This window comes from Phycodurus eques, chromosome 18 (assembly GCF_024500275.1).
Source record: "Phycodurus eques isolate BA_2022a chromosome 18, UOR_Pequ_1.1, whole genome shotgun sequence".
Classification (NCBI taxonomy): domain Eukaryota; kingdom Metazoa; phylum Chordata; class Actinopteri; order Syngnathiformes; family Syngnathidae; genus Phycodurus; species Phycodurus eques.
Window position 1 is genome coordinate 13,445,615 of NC_084542.1, and position 14,705 is coordinate 13,460,319.

Here is a 14,705-nt window from a genome sequence, read left to right on the forward strand (position 1 = left end):
ATTTGGTACCTTCTCAATGACAGAAGGAAACCAGAAAGAAATCTCAGGTTCTCTTATCTTGCTATCAGACTATCCTGCTTGTTGTAAACCAGGCTTTATTGTGTTTATAGTCTGTCTTTTCTGACCATCTCTATTTCTGGAGGAACTGACACGTCGGGAATAGGATTTCACTGAAACTGCACCTTGCAATGGAGGATCCCTATAGACTTGAGTGTGTTTGGGTAGGAGCCAGACATCAATCTCTTTAATGTCTGACACTGGGCTGTATCAAAGCACCTGGCTTGGGAATCAGGCTGTGTCTGTCTGGACAGGATCTTTCCAGGGAACATGACATGACCCAATCACGGCTAAGAATAGTTCAGTTTCTGTCAGATTATGCCCAAAAAACACTGACTGTGAGTCTTCAAGGGAATGAAACACCTTTCTCTACTTCTTCCGGATTGTTATTGCTCCAGAAGCCAAGGTTGCAGTCTCACCCATCTCTCACTTGAGCAAACATCATATATTTTTTTACAGCTGCCTCATTAAATCCATCCATCCATCATTTTTCTTTAGCTATTGTCCTCAGTAAGGCCGATTCATACTTTCCGCATTGCGTGTTCACAGACCGCTTAGAACTATATGCAGACCGCAGATGTGCATGCGTTTTCATTATTAGTACATTTCAGGGTTCATGTTGGTACGTGTTCCACGCATGCGCATTGCTTCTTTAATCAAAACGGCAATCCTGCGAAAGCGAAAAGAAACAAGTTCCTGTGTCTTTTGTACAGTATTTGGCTGAAGAGGAGGACAAAGTAAAATGAAGATGCAATGACCGTCGGGACGGAGAATTTAGCACACTGGTGCAAGACATGAGAGGCATGGATGAGGAGAAGCATCATCAGTACCTTTGGTATTTTTGTTAGTTGCTCTGGTGAATGTGTGGTCAGGGGCACATGGACGGAGGCGTGACCTGTGGACACGCTGACATAGTGTGAATTGGCCTTTAGGTTAATGAGGACAACAATAGAGTACATCCTGCATTTAGTGTTCTTTTGTACAAGAAGCTTTGTTTGTCTTCCTGTAAGTACCCTTAAAACCAGCAGACATTGCAACAGCTTCTTCCCTCTTGCCATTAAATTGCTACAGGCTAAGTGACTCTCCGCAGTGTGTTTTTCTGTCTCAGAATTTACTGTCATACTAGAACAGCTCCAACGACTGAAGACAATTTTTTTGTGTGTTTTTACATACTTGGCAAATAGAGGATTTTGATTCTGACTATCCCAGTTGATTTTGCATGAGAGGCAGAGTACACCCTGGACTGGTCCCCAGTCAATTGCAGGGAACAAGACAACCATTTACGTTCACATGTAGGGGCAGTTTGGGGTTTTTAATGAACCGACGAAGCATACTTTTGGGATGTGGGAGGAAGCCGGACTACCTGGAGAAAACCCACCTAAGCAGAGGGAGAACATGCTAACTCCACACACAGATGTTTCAATGGAGATTCAGTCGTGAGCGTCATAACATCAGATGGATCATTTGAATTATTGGGTTGGATCACAAGTGTTGTTTTTAGCGCTTTGGATACTCATGGCTCAAATGTCTGCGGATTGGGTTGGACATGGGTCTCAAAAAATAGATGAGCAATCTAGATGTCTGAAAGGAAGAACTTTTTGCCTCAGTCGGGAGCTAGCAACCGATACGTAAAAGAAGGCTGCGCCATTGTTGACACCTTTGTACTCCTTAGTAAGTAGTCATCTCTGCCAGATGACAGGCAGCTCTGTCTGTACAAGCCACTATATTGCTGGCCAGATTTTGTTATCGCTGATTGGATAATGTTTACTATTTCAGTCGTGTTGCATGAACTCCCTGTGGCGCTGCTATTTTCCTCTCCTTATAAACATCATTTTAAAAACAGTCTAGTGTCTTCACAACCAGCAGAAGTCCTCCATTGTGCTGCTCATGAACCCTCTGTTGTTCACAGCATCCAAACAGGACATTGGTCAGGGGAAAAGAAGCCCGATGATGGGATAAGGACAAAAGATAAAAGCCGTCATCTCCATTTGTGGGGATAAGATTCAGTTTACCGGGCAGCATGTGTCTCTCTGAGGCGTGAGCACAATGCAACTGCTGTGGCCTCAGGTAACCCCGCTGCCAGCCAGCTGGTTCTGGAAGTTTCTTAGACGTGCCACGTCACGTCGGCATGTTCTTTGCATCACTCCCATCTGGGGATCGTCAAAGGAAATTAAACCACAATTCCCTCGAAAGTTGCCTGCTAGTGCTGAGATAAGAAATGGGCAAATCGAGGAAGGTTATGTTTCATTCAAGACGACTTGGAAATGGCTGTATTCTGACAATACAGTTGATTTTTTTCACATCCTTTTTTTTTTTGTTTGTTTTTTTGTTTTTTTAAAGATTACACAGTGAAGTTCAAATCTGTTTTAACCTCTGTTTCTTTGGGACACAAAAAGATACATGAGTCAAGGTGACCCGCTGCATCGAAGAAAAAAAAAAAAAAGACATGGGTCAATATTCATTATACAACGTGAATTTATAAAAATGTAAATGTGTGTGGTGGATAACTGGTTAACACATCTGTCTCACAGTTCTGAGGACCCAGGTTCAAATCTGTCCTCGCCTGTGGGGAGTTTGCATGTTCGGGGCATCATTTTGGTAGATGTTGATGGCCTTCCCGGGTGAAAAATGTGCCAATATTTCTGACGTGAGAAGTGTTCTGAATTTTGTAAAGAAGAAAATGTATTTGTTTTGAACATTCCCACCAGCCTGCCTTTGCACCACCTCACCCTACACCCTGCCTCCGTCACAGCTGATATTAAGAGTCACCCAGCCTGACCCGCACCGGCGACAATGCTGCTACTTCCCGACAAGCTTAAAAAGTGAACCAACCCCCCAGGTGTTGAATCCGGCATGGCAACAGTGCAAACAAAAATCCCCTCCCTTCCCCTCACACCCGCCCCCAAACAAAGAAGAGCTTAGGACGACTACGTGGACCTCGGGGTAAGACATCCTGTTCCTCTGCAAAATAACAAGCGATTATTATGGGAAGCTGAGACCCAGGCTGTTTTTTTTGTTTTTATTCCCAGCGGAGCTCAGTCAAAACAGGACCTTTCAGGCGTTCACCTCCAGTGGGTTCCGTGTGACCAGAAGGGACATCAAGTGACTTTTTACTCAGGTCATGCAAATCAAGTAAGGCCATGTAACGTAAAGTCCACTCACTGGACAGTTCGTGAGGTATACCTCTCCAAGTGAATGAGATCCAATACAAGAGCTGGAGCAACAACTATCTTTGTAAAGGCAGATTAAATAGAGCAGCTGATTTATTTATTTTATTTTTTATTTTTGGTGGAGCAAATATTGAACCTTTCCTCAAAAAAGAGGTTTCAAGCTTCCCTGTTGACGTTTACTGTCAAACTGAACATGAAGAAAATTACACGTGTATTTATATCACGCAAACTACGTTGCTCAATGCTAACATACAGTAAATGGAAAATACCAATGTCATGCTAGCGGATGCAGTGCTATGACATTGGATCCTATTATGCAACTATACCTAATGTTGAAGCCCATTTTTGCGTGTTTACATACATTGAGGACATAAAGGAGCAGGGGGCCTCTACAGCAATAATGAATAGATCGGAGGGTGGCTTCAAGCACAATGCTCCTCTGACTTGTCTGTCTGGAACACGAGCATATCTCGAGCACCTGGGAACACACTACATGCACAATGTCTCTATAGTGTAGTCAACACACACACGCATAAGCAATAGCACTCAAAGTGACACAGGTGGAGGCGACGCGATGTATACTCCTCAACCTGACCTGACCGTCTGGAAGTGCATTTTGAAGCAGCAGTGATTGACAGGAAGGGGCAGACACGGTGGCAAGAAGGGAATGAAGCGGGTCTTTGGCGATTCTCGCCTGAGCAAAAAGCAATATGCACAACGTCCTGGAGATGACATTTTGCGAAGAGGGATTTTCAGATGAGAGGGTTTTGTCATAAACGGCTAGGGTGAACGAGTTTGTTGCAGACGCAGATGTTTTTTCCATCAAATGGCATACAGGGGTCCTCGGTTTGCACCATTTCTGAATTCTTACCTAAGTCGGAACGCGTCATATATCACGCGTCATATATCACATATATCACACCAACACACTAGTGTAGTCACAATTAGAGCTTCTAGGCCATAAATATAAAAGTCCAATGAAAAACAGGAAGTATGATAGTAACTGAGCATTTGTTCTTGTGCTCCGTGACCAGTGTGTTCTTGATGATTTGAGATGAGAAATAGATGATTTAATAATTTAAAAAAAGCTTTCAAAATGTATTTAAAATTGTTTTAAAAACTATAAATATGGGTTCGGTTTAACTGGCAGTGAGTGTAACAGATTCAAAATGACAGTGGATCCCGCGCGTGCGTGTGTGTGTGTGTGACAAATAATGAGTGTATTCGACATTTCTGTTAATTTGACACATTTGAAAATCTATTAAAATTCTGCTGGGTTTATTGTTGTCATTTTTGCGTATGTACATAGATTGAGGACAGAAAGCAGTGGGGGACCTCTTCAGCAACAATAAATAGATATTTATAAAAGCAAGACAATCAGAAGATTTATTTGCATTTTCAAAAATATAAACGCAGGTTAATTTGACCCGTGACTTAACAGGAGGGTTTAAAAAACATGCAAATCCCATGACCTAACCCCGTTATCTGACGCACACCGGTGCGAGCATTCTCACATTGCAAAAATAAGATCTCTCTGACTCCAGTGTATCCACACAAAAACAAATCAGAATGCAGCAGAAAGGCGAATGAGTTATCCTGAGGTGGTGTCCATAAAAGGTCACACGCTTACCCCACGTGATGTCCTCCCAACAGGCGCGCCCTTCTCTAATTAGAGTTTGAGGTCAAGCCACATTAATGCAACTCCCTTGACGGCGTCCTACAGTCTTATCGATTTTGCTAGGCCAGTGGGAGAGAGCTGGCACATAGCGACACCAACTTAAGATCACATCCCGCTGACACTCACGATAAGGTAACGATGTCCTGCCCTGATCGATCGGCCTATTACGTTGGCTTGATAGTCATGTCCAGTCCAATTTTGTGTAAGCTAGTTGGGCCATAACTGGTTTGTCCTTTAATTGTCTTAGACCAGTAATTCCCTACCATTATCCAAGTTCTCATAGCTGGTCCTTTGTTCATTTATCTATGGCACCGACATATAGTGACCGACAGAACCACTAGATGGCAGAAGACACACAATTAACCTGTGTATCCACTTTGGGTGCCATTTTTGTTGAGTAGTGCATCATGAGATTTGTCTGATGTAAAACACAGTAAACCAGCATAGTCATGTTTCACTATTCACGTTATTTCTAGGGAACCAATCCCCAGAGATTCACTGAAAGACTCACCTATTCGCAGGTTTTCTGCTCTTTTTGAAACACGCTGAGGTTACATAAGATGCTGCCAAAGCCCTGTCTAAATCAGTAGTAGTACAGAAATTAGCATAGAGTACTTTAAAAATATACATCTAGACTGAGAGACAAGCTTTGTATGTCCAAATCAAATCATCCATGTCATTTATTTTTAAGGGTAATATTGTGAGATGAGTTTTAAATGATAAACAGTTTTGGGATCATAGTTTGTGGTGTATTTACGGCGTAAACTATTAACTCATTCACTGCCGTGGACGTTTATATTTGTCAACTGAAATCCCATTGTTCGCTGCCACCAACGGTAACCTTTCGTCAAGTACCTTTTTCAATGGGTAGAAACAGGGACTTGCCCAGCTTGTCTGTGAAATTCAGGTTTGTAAACCACTGTAATGCCTCACAGATTCCTGTAGATGGCAACACTGCATCGCTTTAGATTTGAGTTCTGCAAAGCTTCTGAGTGGAAGAGAGATTAAGTGTGAATCTCAGCTTGTCACGTTGATTGTGAGAGAAAAATAACTTTTAAAGTCAGACAGGTTTGGGCACCTCACACTCGAGGAGTGCATGTATTTGTATAGTTTAAACGGAGGATGTGTCACGGTAATTGAAAGTATGTATCGGGATCATGAGAAAAGATGGCGCTGTTCACGTAGTGAATGGTGAAGGGTGTGTTTATAAAAAAAAAAAAAAAAGCCAAAGACATTCAGCTAGAGCCATTCTTAAATCAGCGTTACTCACGGTGCTTTTCTTAGTATTATAACTGTCAATAAATTATTTTGCTCTCAAATGCCCTTTCTCAGTCTTGTTTTTGTTTTAGGGGTTGAGGTGTCACAAAAGCAAAAAATAGTGTCAGTCACTGTTTTGCTTGTTACTTCTTAAAAAAAGCTTTTTTTTGTCCGCTTTGTGGCTACTTATGTGGCGCCACATGGTTGGCCCCTTGCACTTGGCTGCACCGCCTTTTTGTGTGTGAAATCAAATTCCTGTGATGATTCACAAAGATGGAACCCTCCCCTCCAAAAAAAACACAAAAAAAACAAGGATTTTTGATTATTATTGTGGGCACAGTATTGACTCTCATTGGGTAAAACAGGCGAACCAAAATATTAGAAACGACTGGTTGTAATGCAGTGTCGTCAGTGGGTTTTTTTGCTCCAGAAAATGTCCAAATTGTACCACTTTTGGTGCATTTGACTTTTGAGGTTGACCACTCTTACATGCCTCCAAGTTTATTTATTTTTTTCATTTTTAATAATCTCTATAACACGTGGCATCTGAAGACACATGTGACTTAAAAGATAAGATCGACAAGGCCATCCCAAACACAACTCCAATTGGAATGAAACTCCCAAAAGGGACAAGCGCTTTTCATCCGGGACCAAGGGAATAAATGTTTGAGGCAGTCCAAGTTTTATGATAGAGAGCATGGCTTAAAACCACCTCCGGAGTTTGGAGAGAGAAGTTGGACAATAATGTTTAGAAGAGAGGAAAAAGCCGACACGCTGGCCAAGGACAGGCGCTCTTACCAGGACCTCGCACACAGATCACATCCAGTATAAGCACTCATCTGACTTCGTTTCTTTGTGCTCGTGTCTTTTCTAGAGAACTCGTTGGGGGACTCGGACGGCTCTGGTGTTGTAAATCATCCTCGCTGTCTTCAACTTCGCCTGGCTGGACACTCCAAAGCCATCAAACGTCAACTTAAGCAGAAGTGTTTCTGTGGCCTGGAAACGTCGGCATTTCCACTTTGTGTTAAGTGAGCTTCCAAGGTCTCATAGATGTGTGTGTTTTTTTCAGGCAAACTCTCCCCACAATGTTAGAGGCATTAAGCCGTCCATTAGATGTCACTTTTGTTAACCGAGTGGGAAAACATTTGGACAGCTTCCTTCCATTTTGAGGCCCAAAATTCACATATACACTTAGAAAAAGTTCGGCAAACTGGGTTTAAACACCTTCAAATAGACGGTTTGATGTGCTGCTGCATGTCTTTTAGCGGCAACGTGAAAGGAAGCGAGTGCAACATTTGTACAGTACATACAGATGAGAGCGCGGAGCATGCAGGTGAGCAGTGAGGAACCGTAAAAACATTTCCATATCCCACCGGAGGGTTATTAACCACTGGAAAGAGAGCAGATGATATTCCTCCCCACGCAGCAGAGCCACGCGTCAGTTGCGCTCAGACTTGCGTCATGTGGAGGAGGAGACGGAGGTGGACGAGGTTATGGCCGGCCTGAATCATCTAGTTCCATTCATGAGTGCCACACAGCGCATCTGGCTGGTTTTTGGTATTTCAACGAAAAACAGAACAAGTCCACAAGTGTCAATTCACATGAATTGGTGTTCTCACTGGTTATGATTTATTTTTATTTTTTATTTTTAAATCTCCTGCTAATGTGTCCACTCTTTGTTATTGACAGAGGAGGTCTTGTTATTGAGAGCGGCGCCCGGTGACATCTGCACCAGCAGACAGATCTCGCCAGATAAAATGGATTTCATGGCAACCGGGTCACCATAGCAACCGGGACAGATGCCAAGCTGAGTTGATCCTTGCAATTTGCCCCTCCTCGCACTCACAGAAAAAAAAGTGAATGTTTCATCCAGTTTCCACCCGATTTATTTATTAGCAATGTTTAAAATTTGTAGTCGTAGGTAATATAAGTTTATTAAGTTTTACGCCTATGCAGAATTGCCATGACTGAATTTTAGCTATGTTTGTAAACTTATATTAAGGTGTTATGCAATGTTTTTACATTATATAAATCAGGCTTTTTTTGCCCCATGCATCTCATTATTATTGTATGCATTATGTGCACACTGCTCTTTCACATCAATTATTAATGAATCCCTTAATTTCATTTCTTACTTTGTTGCACCAAGAGTGTTCACGGGTCAATCTGACCCGAGGCATCTTTAACCACCCAAAAAAACCCATGACAAAAAATAATTGTTTTCAAATATTGGAAAATCCCAGAAATAAAATCAGTAAGTTGTGTAATATTTGCAAAAAAATATATAAAAATGTTTGGCCCCTTGTGTGTACCATTAAAATTAATATACTATTCAAATTCAGAAATAAATTACAATAAAATTGTTCAGGAAAGAAGGCCATGCTATTTTTTTTCTGTATTTATTTATTTTTATTATATACGCTACCACTCAAACGTTAGGTCATAATATCTGTCAATAGCATGAGAAAGTATGTCTACAATCTTAAATATAAAAATGGGTCAGTTTGACCCATTTACTCTATATCACTGATAGATAAATAGACAGACAGATATTCATCCACCAGGGAAATTCACTGTTCCAGTAAAATATTAAACATTCAAGTGACTATTCAAAGATCTCAAGAATACAATAAATATTTACCAAATCATATGTCTTCCTTTTACAATAAATTTAGAAATAAATACAACTTGAAAAAAAGTCGTCATTCCTCATACAAATTGGAATTCCAGCATCTTGTAATTATATCATCATCATCATCATTCTCCAACTACCGGAGACAAATTCCTTGTGTGTTTTGGACATACTTGGCAAATAAAGATGATTCTGATTCTGATTAAATCGGATACATTTGAGAGCAACATGTTATGTTGGTGAGAGTCACTACTTGTGTACTGATGGTAGCCTGCTTGGTAGCGAAGAGCTACCAGTTCGATACACCCTTTTAAATGAACAAATTTGCTCCAATGACCTTTAATTATGTCTTTAATTATATTTTTCGAGGTGAAGACACTGATCGCGTTCATGATTTCTCTCTATATCAACAAAGGTTTAGCAAGGCAGGAAACAAATATCAATATGCAACTCTATTTTTTAAAAATGAAATCTCTGCAAGTGTTTACATTTTCAAAGGCTCATTTCTACAACAATCTCAGTGTCCCATCACTATTGTGCTATTTTTAGGACAGGCCTGTCGGCGGGCTACTCATGTGGTCCGTAGGGGCGACCTGCTGCGCGCAGTCACCATGTTGGTGAACCTTGTCATGTGTTCCCTTAAACTTCTGCTTTTACATTTTTCTCCCAGCAGCTCATATCACTCTTGATATTTAATGTCAAGCTTTTTTTCCCCCCCTTTCTTCTGTGCAGTTGCAAGACCACGAAAGTCACTGCAGTCTTAAGCTAAGTGTCCTGAAATTTTATTGGACGACAACCTTCCTTTTTTTGTTTGTTTGGTTTCTTTTGCTTCCCTTTTGTTCACGGATTTATGGAACTTTTTTTTTTCTTTCTACATTGTGTGTATGTGGCACATGGATACGCCACAGTGTCACCAACCTCACGAAGCGATCAACTATCAGAAGCTGACGTTACCGTTAATCTGTGCACCCAACAAAATTCAGTGCAGCTCTGCTTACCTTTTGGCTTTGACATGATGCAGGGGCATCGCACCCGTCTGGCATCAGGGTGTTTCTCCATGATAGTACCTCCGCATGGCAGTCTCATGAAAGTGGTTCTGGATCTTCACCCAGCCGAGCTGATCATGTCATAAGCGGCTAAACCCAGTAAGGCTGCAATTATTATTATTAGCTCTCAATCTATTTACTTGATTGATTAATTTCAGACTTGATGGGTGGGCAGGCACTTAGAGACCACTGCTATTTGTATAAAGCTAATAAAAAGTCAATTTTTCGTAATATTTCCTTTTGAAGTGCCCATTTTTAAAATGTTATTTGAAATTGTGTGCATATATTTCTTTGAGTCGCATTATCTAACATGACCTCAATGGCTTGCCAACAAAACAAATACTTTTACTACGACTTCAACAAAAAATTCACTTTACAATTTTGGGTCCCGGAGCCCCTAAAACCGCGGCAATAATAGTGGTGCTTCAAAATACAGCCGTAAATAACGACGTTAACGGCTATCTCTTTATCAGTCTGTCAGCGCCTTGGTCACCCAGACATCACCGATCGACTCCCCTTTTTTTTTTTATCACTGGTTCTTGTGTCTACAGTTATTGATTAGGAGTTGTGTGTGTGTGTGGGGGGGGGGATGAGTCTTTTCTCTTATTATTGTTCTTTTGCGTGCATTTTTTTTTCCTTGCCCGGCCCTGACGAGACGAGTTGAAAGTCACAGCAACATGGGAGAAGAGAAATTTCTAGGTCTGAGGCGAGGGTGTTTGAGAACCGAACCACATGGGACCAATGTGAATCAGAGAGCTCCGTAATCCCTTGGGGGACAAGGGGGAGGGGTACGTATGTCTGTCATATACACTGTATAAGGATTTCCATCGATTTTCTTTTTTTTTTTTTTTGCATCTCCAAGCAGTAAATGAAGTGCCTAACAAATGTGTTGCACGTCACTGAGAACATCAAGCATTGTGAAGCGCTTTAATGCAGACTTCCTCAGTTTCGGTGAGCTCTCAATTTTAAATAATGATTTTCAGACTATTTTGTATCACCTTTTTGTATCCCCATATCATTAACAACTACTTTTCCAAAATATACAGACTATAATTTGTCATTTTTAATAAAAACTATTGATATATATATTTTTTATTTTTACGGGGTCCTCAGCATCCCAAAACTCAACAAATTTTGCTAGCGTATATGTCTTGGTGAAAACAAAAAATTATTCTAACAGGAAGGGAATTCCAGGGCTCATACCTTGGCCTCTGTCATTTTTTATGTGGAATTTGCATGTTTTCCTTGTGCTTGCATGGGTTTTCTCTGGGTACTTCAGTTTCCTCCCTCATTCCAAAAATGTCACTGAGAACAAGAGTGGGCTAACTGCATTTTTGTCATTTTTAAGTTAAGTGCAGAAATAGGAATAGAAAATGCTTGTCGTTCAGGTGAATACTGGTCCAAATCAAGGTTTAGTTCCAATTTTTTTGCAGTCCATTGTTGCACTCGGCACTTTTCCTGATTTGTCAGTGCAACACCAGGCCAACTTCCATTTCCAAGATGGGCGCATCCACGAAACCAGGCTTCACCTCCCTCCAAAACATCCCACAAAGTGAGGTTCAGATATTGATAGAACCTCAGAAAATAACGAGCGCTTAATTAGCTCGGTATTATTTTTTAAATGAAAACAAGTTAATGACCCAGCTATTAGGCTCAGTTACCTCTTGAACAATAAATAAAATATTTCAGTGAAATGTTGTGTAAAAAAAAAAAAAAATCCTGTAAAATCTTATGGTGCAGGTTAAATTAATCCACTTTAAAGCATTTTGAAAATATATATTTTTAATTTTTGGATAAAACGTCTTATAAGGGCCTTATTTTTTTCATATATATATATATATTTTTTCTAAAAAGTATTTTTGAATTTGCACACACCTCCCCCTATGCTATATGAACTCACCTGTTGTATCAGCCTTTTACCAATAATGTTCCCGGATCAGGGTGACCCAATGTTGAATCAGCCAAAATATAATAACACAATAGATTCTATTAGAAAAAGAATGGGAAATAATTCAAGCAGGATAAGTTTAACCGTTAATTCTTTTAAAATATTTTTCATACCATAAAGTGGGTCAATTTTCCCTGTACAACAGGGGAGTTAAACACATTACATTATACACTCATTCCCACTATGCGCGCACACACGCACGCACCTTACTTAACCTCAATTTGAGCCACAAAAGTTACAAACAGGAAGAAACTGCATCATGATGTCACTCCGGGAGATTCGGTGTCATTCGTTTATTTTCTACCCCAAAAAAATAAAATAAAGTTTGTTCATTACACAGCGTGACGTCACGTCCTAATTGTTCCTTCCGTCGTCCTGGTGCCATGCATGGGCACAGCCACCACCCGGCAACCCGCCGGGGTGTCACAAACATCAGTGTCGGTTCTGTGGCTGGGCCGTTTGAGAACTGAACTTCACGCAGACACCCCAGGGTGCCAGCTGGAACCCAACATGGATAAAATATAGAATAGTCCTTTACAGCAGCGGTTCTCAACCTGGGGTCCTCGGAACCCCGGTGGTCCGCGAGCTGTGATTTGCAATAGGTTGTATCATTTAAAAAATATATATTGTTTAAAAAAGCACATACACATCAAAAAACATGATGAACTCATTACTTCTCCCTACCTGGACTTTGGACCTATGAAAAGCTCTGATATGATAGTGACGTGACACTATAAATCTGACATTCCTGCGTGAATGAAGTCTTTTAAGAACAAAAGGTGCATAAAGTCCTAACAAAAAAACATTTCTTCGACAATGGTCCTGTTTTATGAGAGCGTAAAGGCATCTTTTCCAGAATAGAAGGCGTAATATTCTGAGGATAAAGTTGTATTTTTGAAATTCACTTGAAACATGACTTTCTCCCCTTGTTCAACTTGGACGTCAATATCATATTCTGACTTTATCTTGGGGGGGGGGGGGGAGAAGACAACTTACAACCTTTTATCGTGGCAAAATATGTCTTTGTTCTTTTGTTTTTCTTATAATAATAATAATAATAATATGAGGATAAAATATGACTTTCTTCCTTTGTTAAACTTTGACTTTAATATGATCATATCCTGGAAAAAAAATACAATTCTCCAGAGAAAAATTGTGAATTTATGTGCGTGTTCCCCCCCCCCCCCTCCCTCAAAATACGTGACGTTTTAATTGCTGAAGCATTTAGGGCTCCACCTGGTAGTTCTGTTTGATTGGCGTTCGTATTGACAGTTGGACAATTTTCCTTTGAGGGGGTCCCCCAGGACCCCCAACATGTTTGAGAACCCCCAAGTTAGTGGATTCATCGCGCACCGTAGCCCATGAAAAGCGAAAGCAAAGCAGCTCGTCCCGAGTTAGGCTTGCAGCACCGGACGGGCGCTCATGTCCCTCCGGTACTGTTCCAGCCACTTCCTGAGCTCCGAGATCCGGTAGCCCTCCGGGCCCCGGCCACCCTGGTAAACCACCCTCCGCTCGCGCACGACGTAGAGTCTCTCGAAGTACGCTCCGTAGGCGGCGTTGGACGAGTTGTCCATGTTGTCCACCACCACGCTGCTGCCGGGCACCCGGGCCAGCATCAGGTGCGCCGCGCTCAGCCGGTCCTCCAGGCAGCGGTGCTTGAGGATCTGGTAGGGGGCGTCCGAGCTCACCCAGCCGTCGGCCGGATGCGCCTCCTCGATGTAGACCACCACGAAGTCGGCGATGTCTGCGTACTGGCTGACGACGCGCTGGAAGGCGGTCAGGCGCGTCATGAAGGGCGGTCAGGAGCAGCTGCCGAAGTTGAGGACGAGCGGCCGCGCGCCGCGCACGCAGTCCAGGATGCGCAGCGGGCGGCGCTCGGGCACCAGCACCACCTCCGTGTTGGGCGCCGCGCGTCCCAGCCGCGCCGACTTGAGCAGGTCCAGCTTCTGGCCGTACCAGACGGCCCGCAGCGACTCCAGCGTGAACATGCGGTTGGAGTCGGAGACGCGCAGCGGCGGGTCGTCGGCGCTGTGCGGGCGCGCGCCCATCTGGAGCAGCACCTTGCGCCGGATGCACAGGAAGTCCAGGAGCCACAGCGTGACGGCCGCGGCGAGGAAGCGGGGCACCAGGAGCAGAAAGAGGGCGGCGAGCTGCAGAGCCCGAGCCAGCTGCACACCTCCGGAGTCGTGCATCGTGCGGCGTGCGAGCGCGCGCGCGCGCGCCACAAACGGGGAGATCCCAACCGGCCCTCAGTCGCCTCCGCGCATTTGGAACGGAACTCTACCGACGTGCGCGCACCCTCCTTTTTATAAGGCCGGCACCGTTTGGAGCATCTCCGCCCACTCACATGGTGAGGGTTTACCTCCTGTCACCTCTTTGCACGTGCACGTGCTACACTAACTCTACAAAAATGACATATTCGCCACATATTCATGACTTGCTGCTCACCTTTCGGCAGTGGATGGTGCTGGAGGGGGGAAAAGAAGGGGGAGAAGGAGGGGGGGGGGAGGGGTAGTTTGACCTCAACATCAGCTGGGAGCTCCTGAAGCAAGTGGAGGGACTTTTGTCAACGCTAGACGGCGCTGCACTCACGCGCACCGCGGGACGAAAGGGAAGCACGAGCAGGACGCGATTGCCGGGGTGAGTCGTTCACCATTTTTTCATTAAGAAAACGTGAGAGACAACCACGTGGTCGTACCGATGCCCCCAAATGCTCTAAAATAGTCTTTGTCTACGTTTGCGTGGGAGAAAAGGCAACTGGAAAAGGGGTCATTACTTGCACGACTCCCTTTTTAGTTTTCATTCCAAAAATAAATAGGAAATAAAATATAGTTATTATTTTTTTCCAATTGATTAAATTAGAGTAGACGAACATCACAGCCTTTTGAGATTTTTGCTCTGCAATTAAATTATAATT

The 14,705-nt window shown here is 42.8% G+C and overlaps 1 protein-coding gene and 1 long non-coding RNA gene across 2 annotated transcripts; one reads left to right on the forward strand and one right to left on the reverse strand.

Annotated features, from left to right (window-relative positions):
* The first annotated feature begins 2,593 nt into the window (after nucleotides 1-2,593).
* On the forward strand, nucleotides 2,594-8,634 carry LOC133416850 (uncharacterized). Its single transcript, XR_009770298.1, has 3 exons — nucleotides 2,594-3,000; nucleotides 3,087-3,189; nucleotides 7,037-8,634. It is a non-coding gene; the product is annotated as an uncharacterized LOC133416850 (long non-coding RNA).
* A 3,217-nt stretch (nucleotides 8,635-11,851) lies between these two features.
* On the reverse strand, nucleotides 11,852-14,219 carry LOC133417309 (thyroxine 5-deiodinase-like). Its single transcript, XM_061704986.1, has one exon. It carries the CDS (start codon nucleotides 13,978-13,980, stop codon nucleotides 13,183-13,185), a length of 798 nt encoding a protein of 265 aa, XP_061560970.1. The 5' UTR covers nucleotides 13,981-14,219; the 3' UTR covers nucleotides 11,852-13,182.
* Between the last annotated feature and the right edge of the window lie 486 nt (nucleotides 14,220-14,705).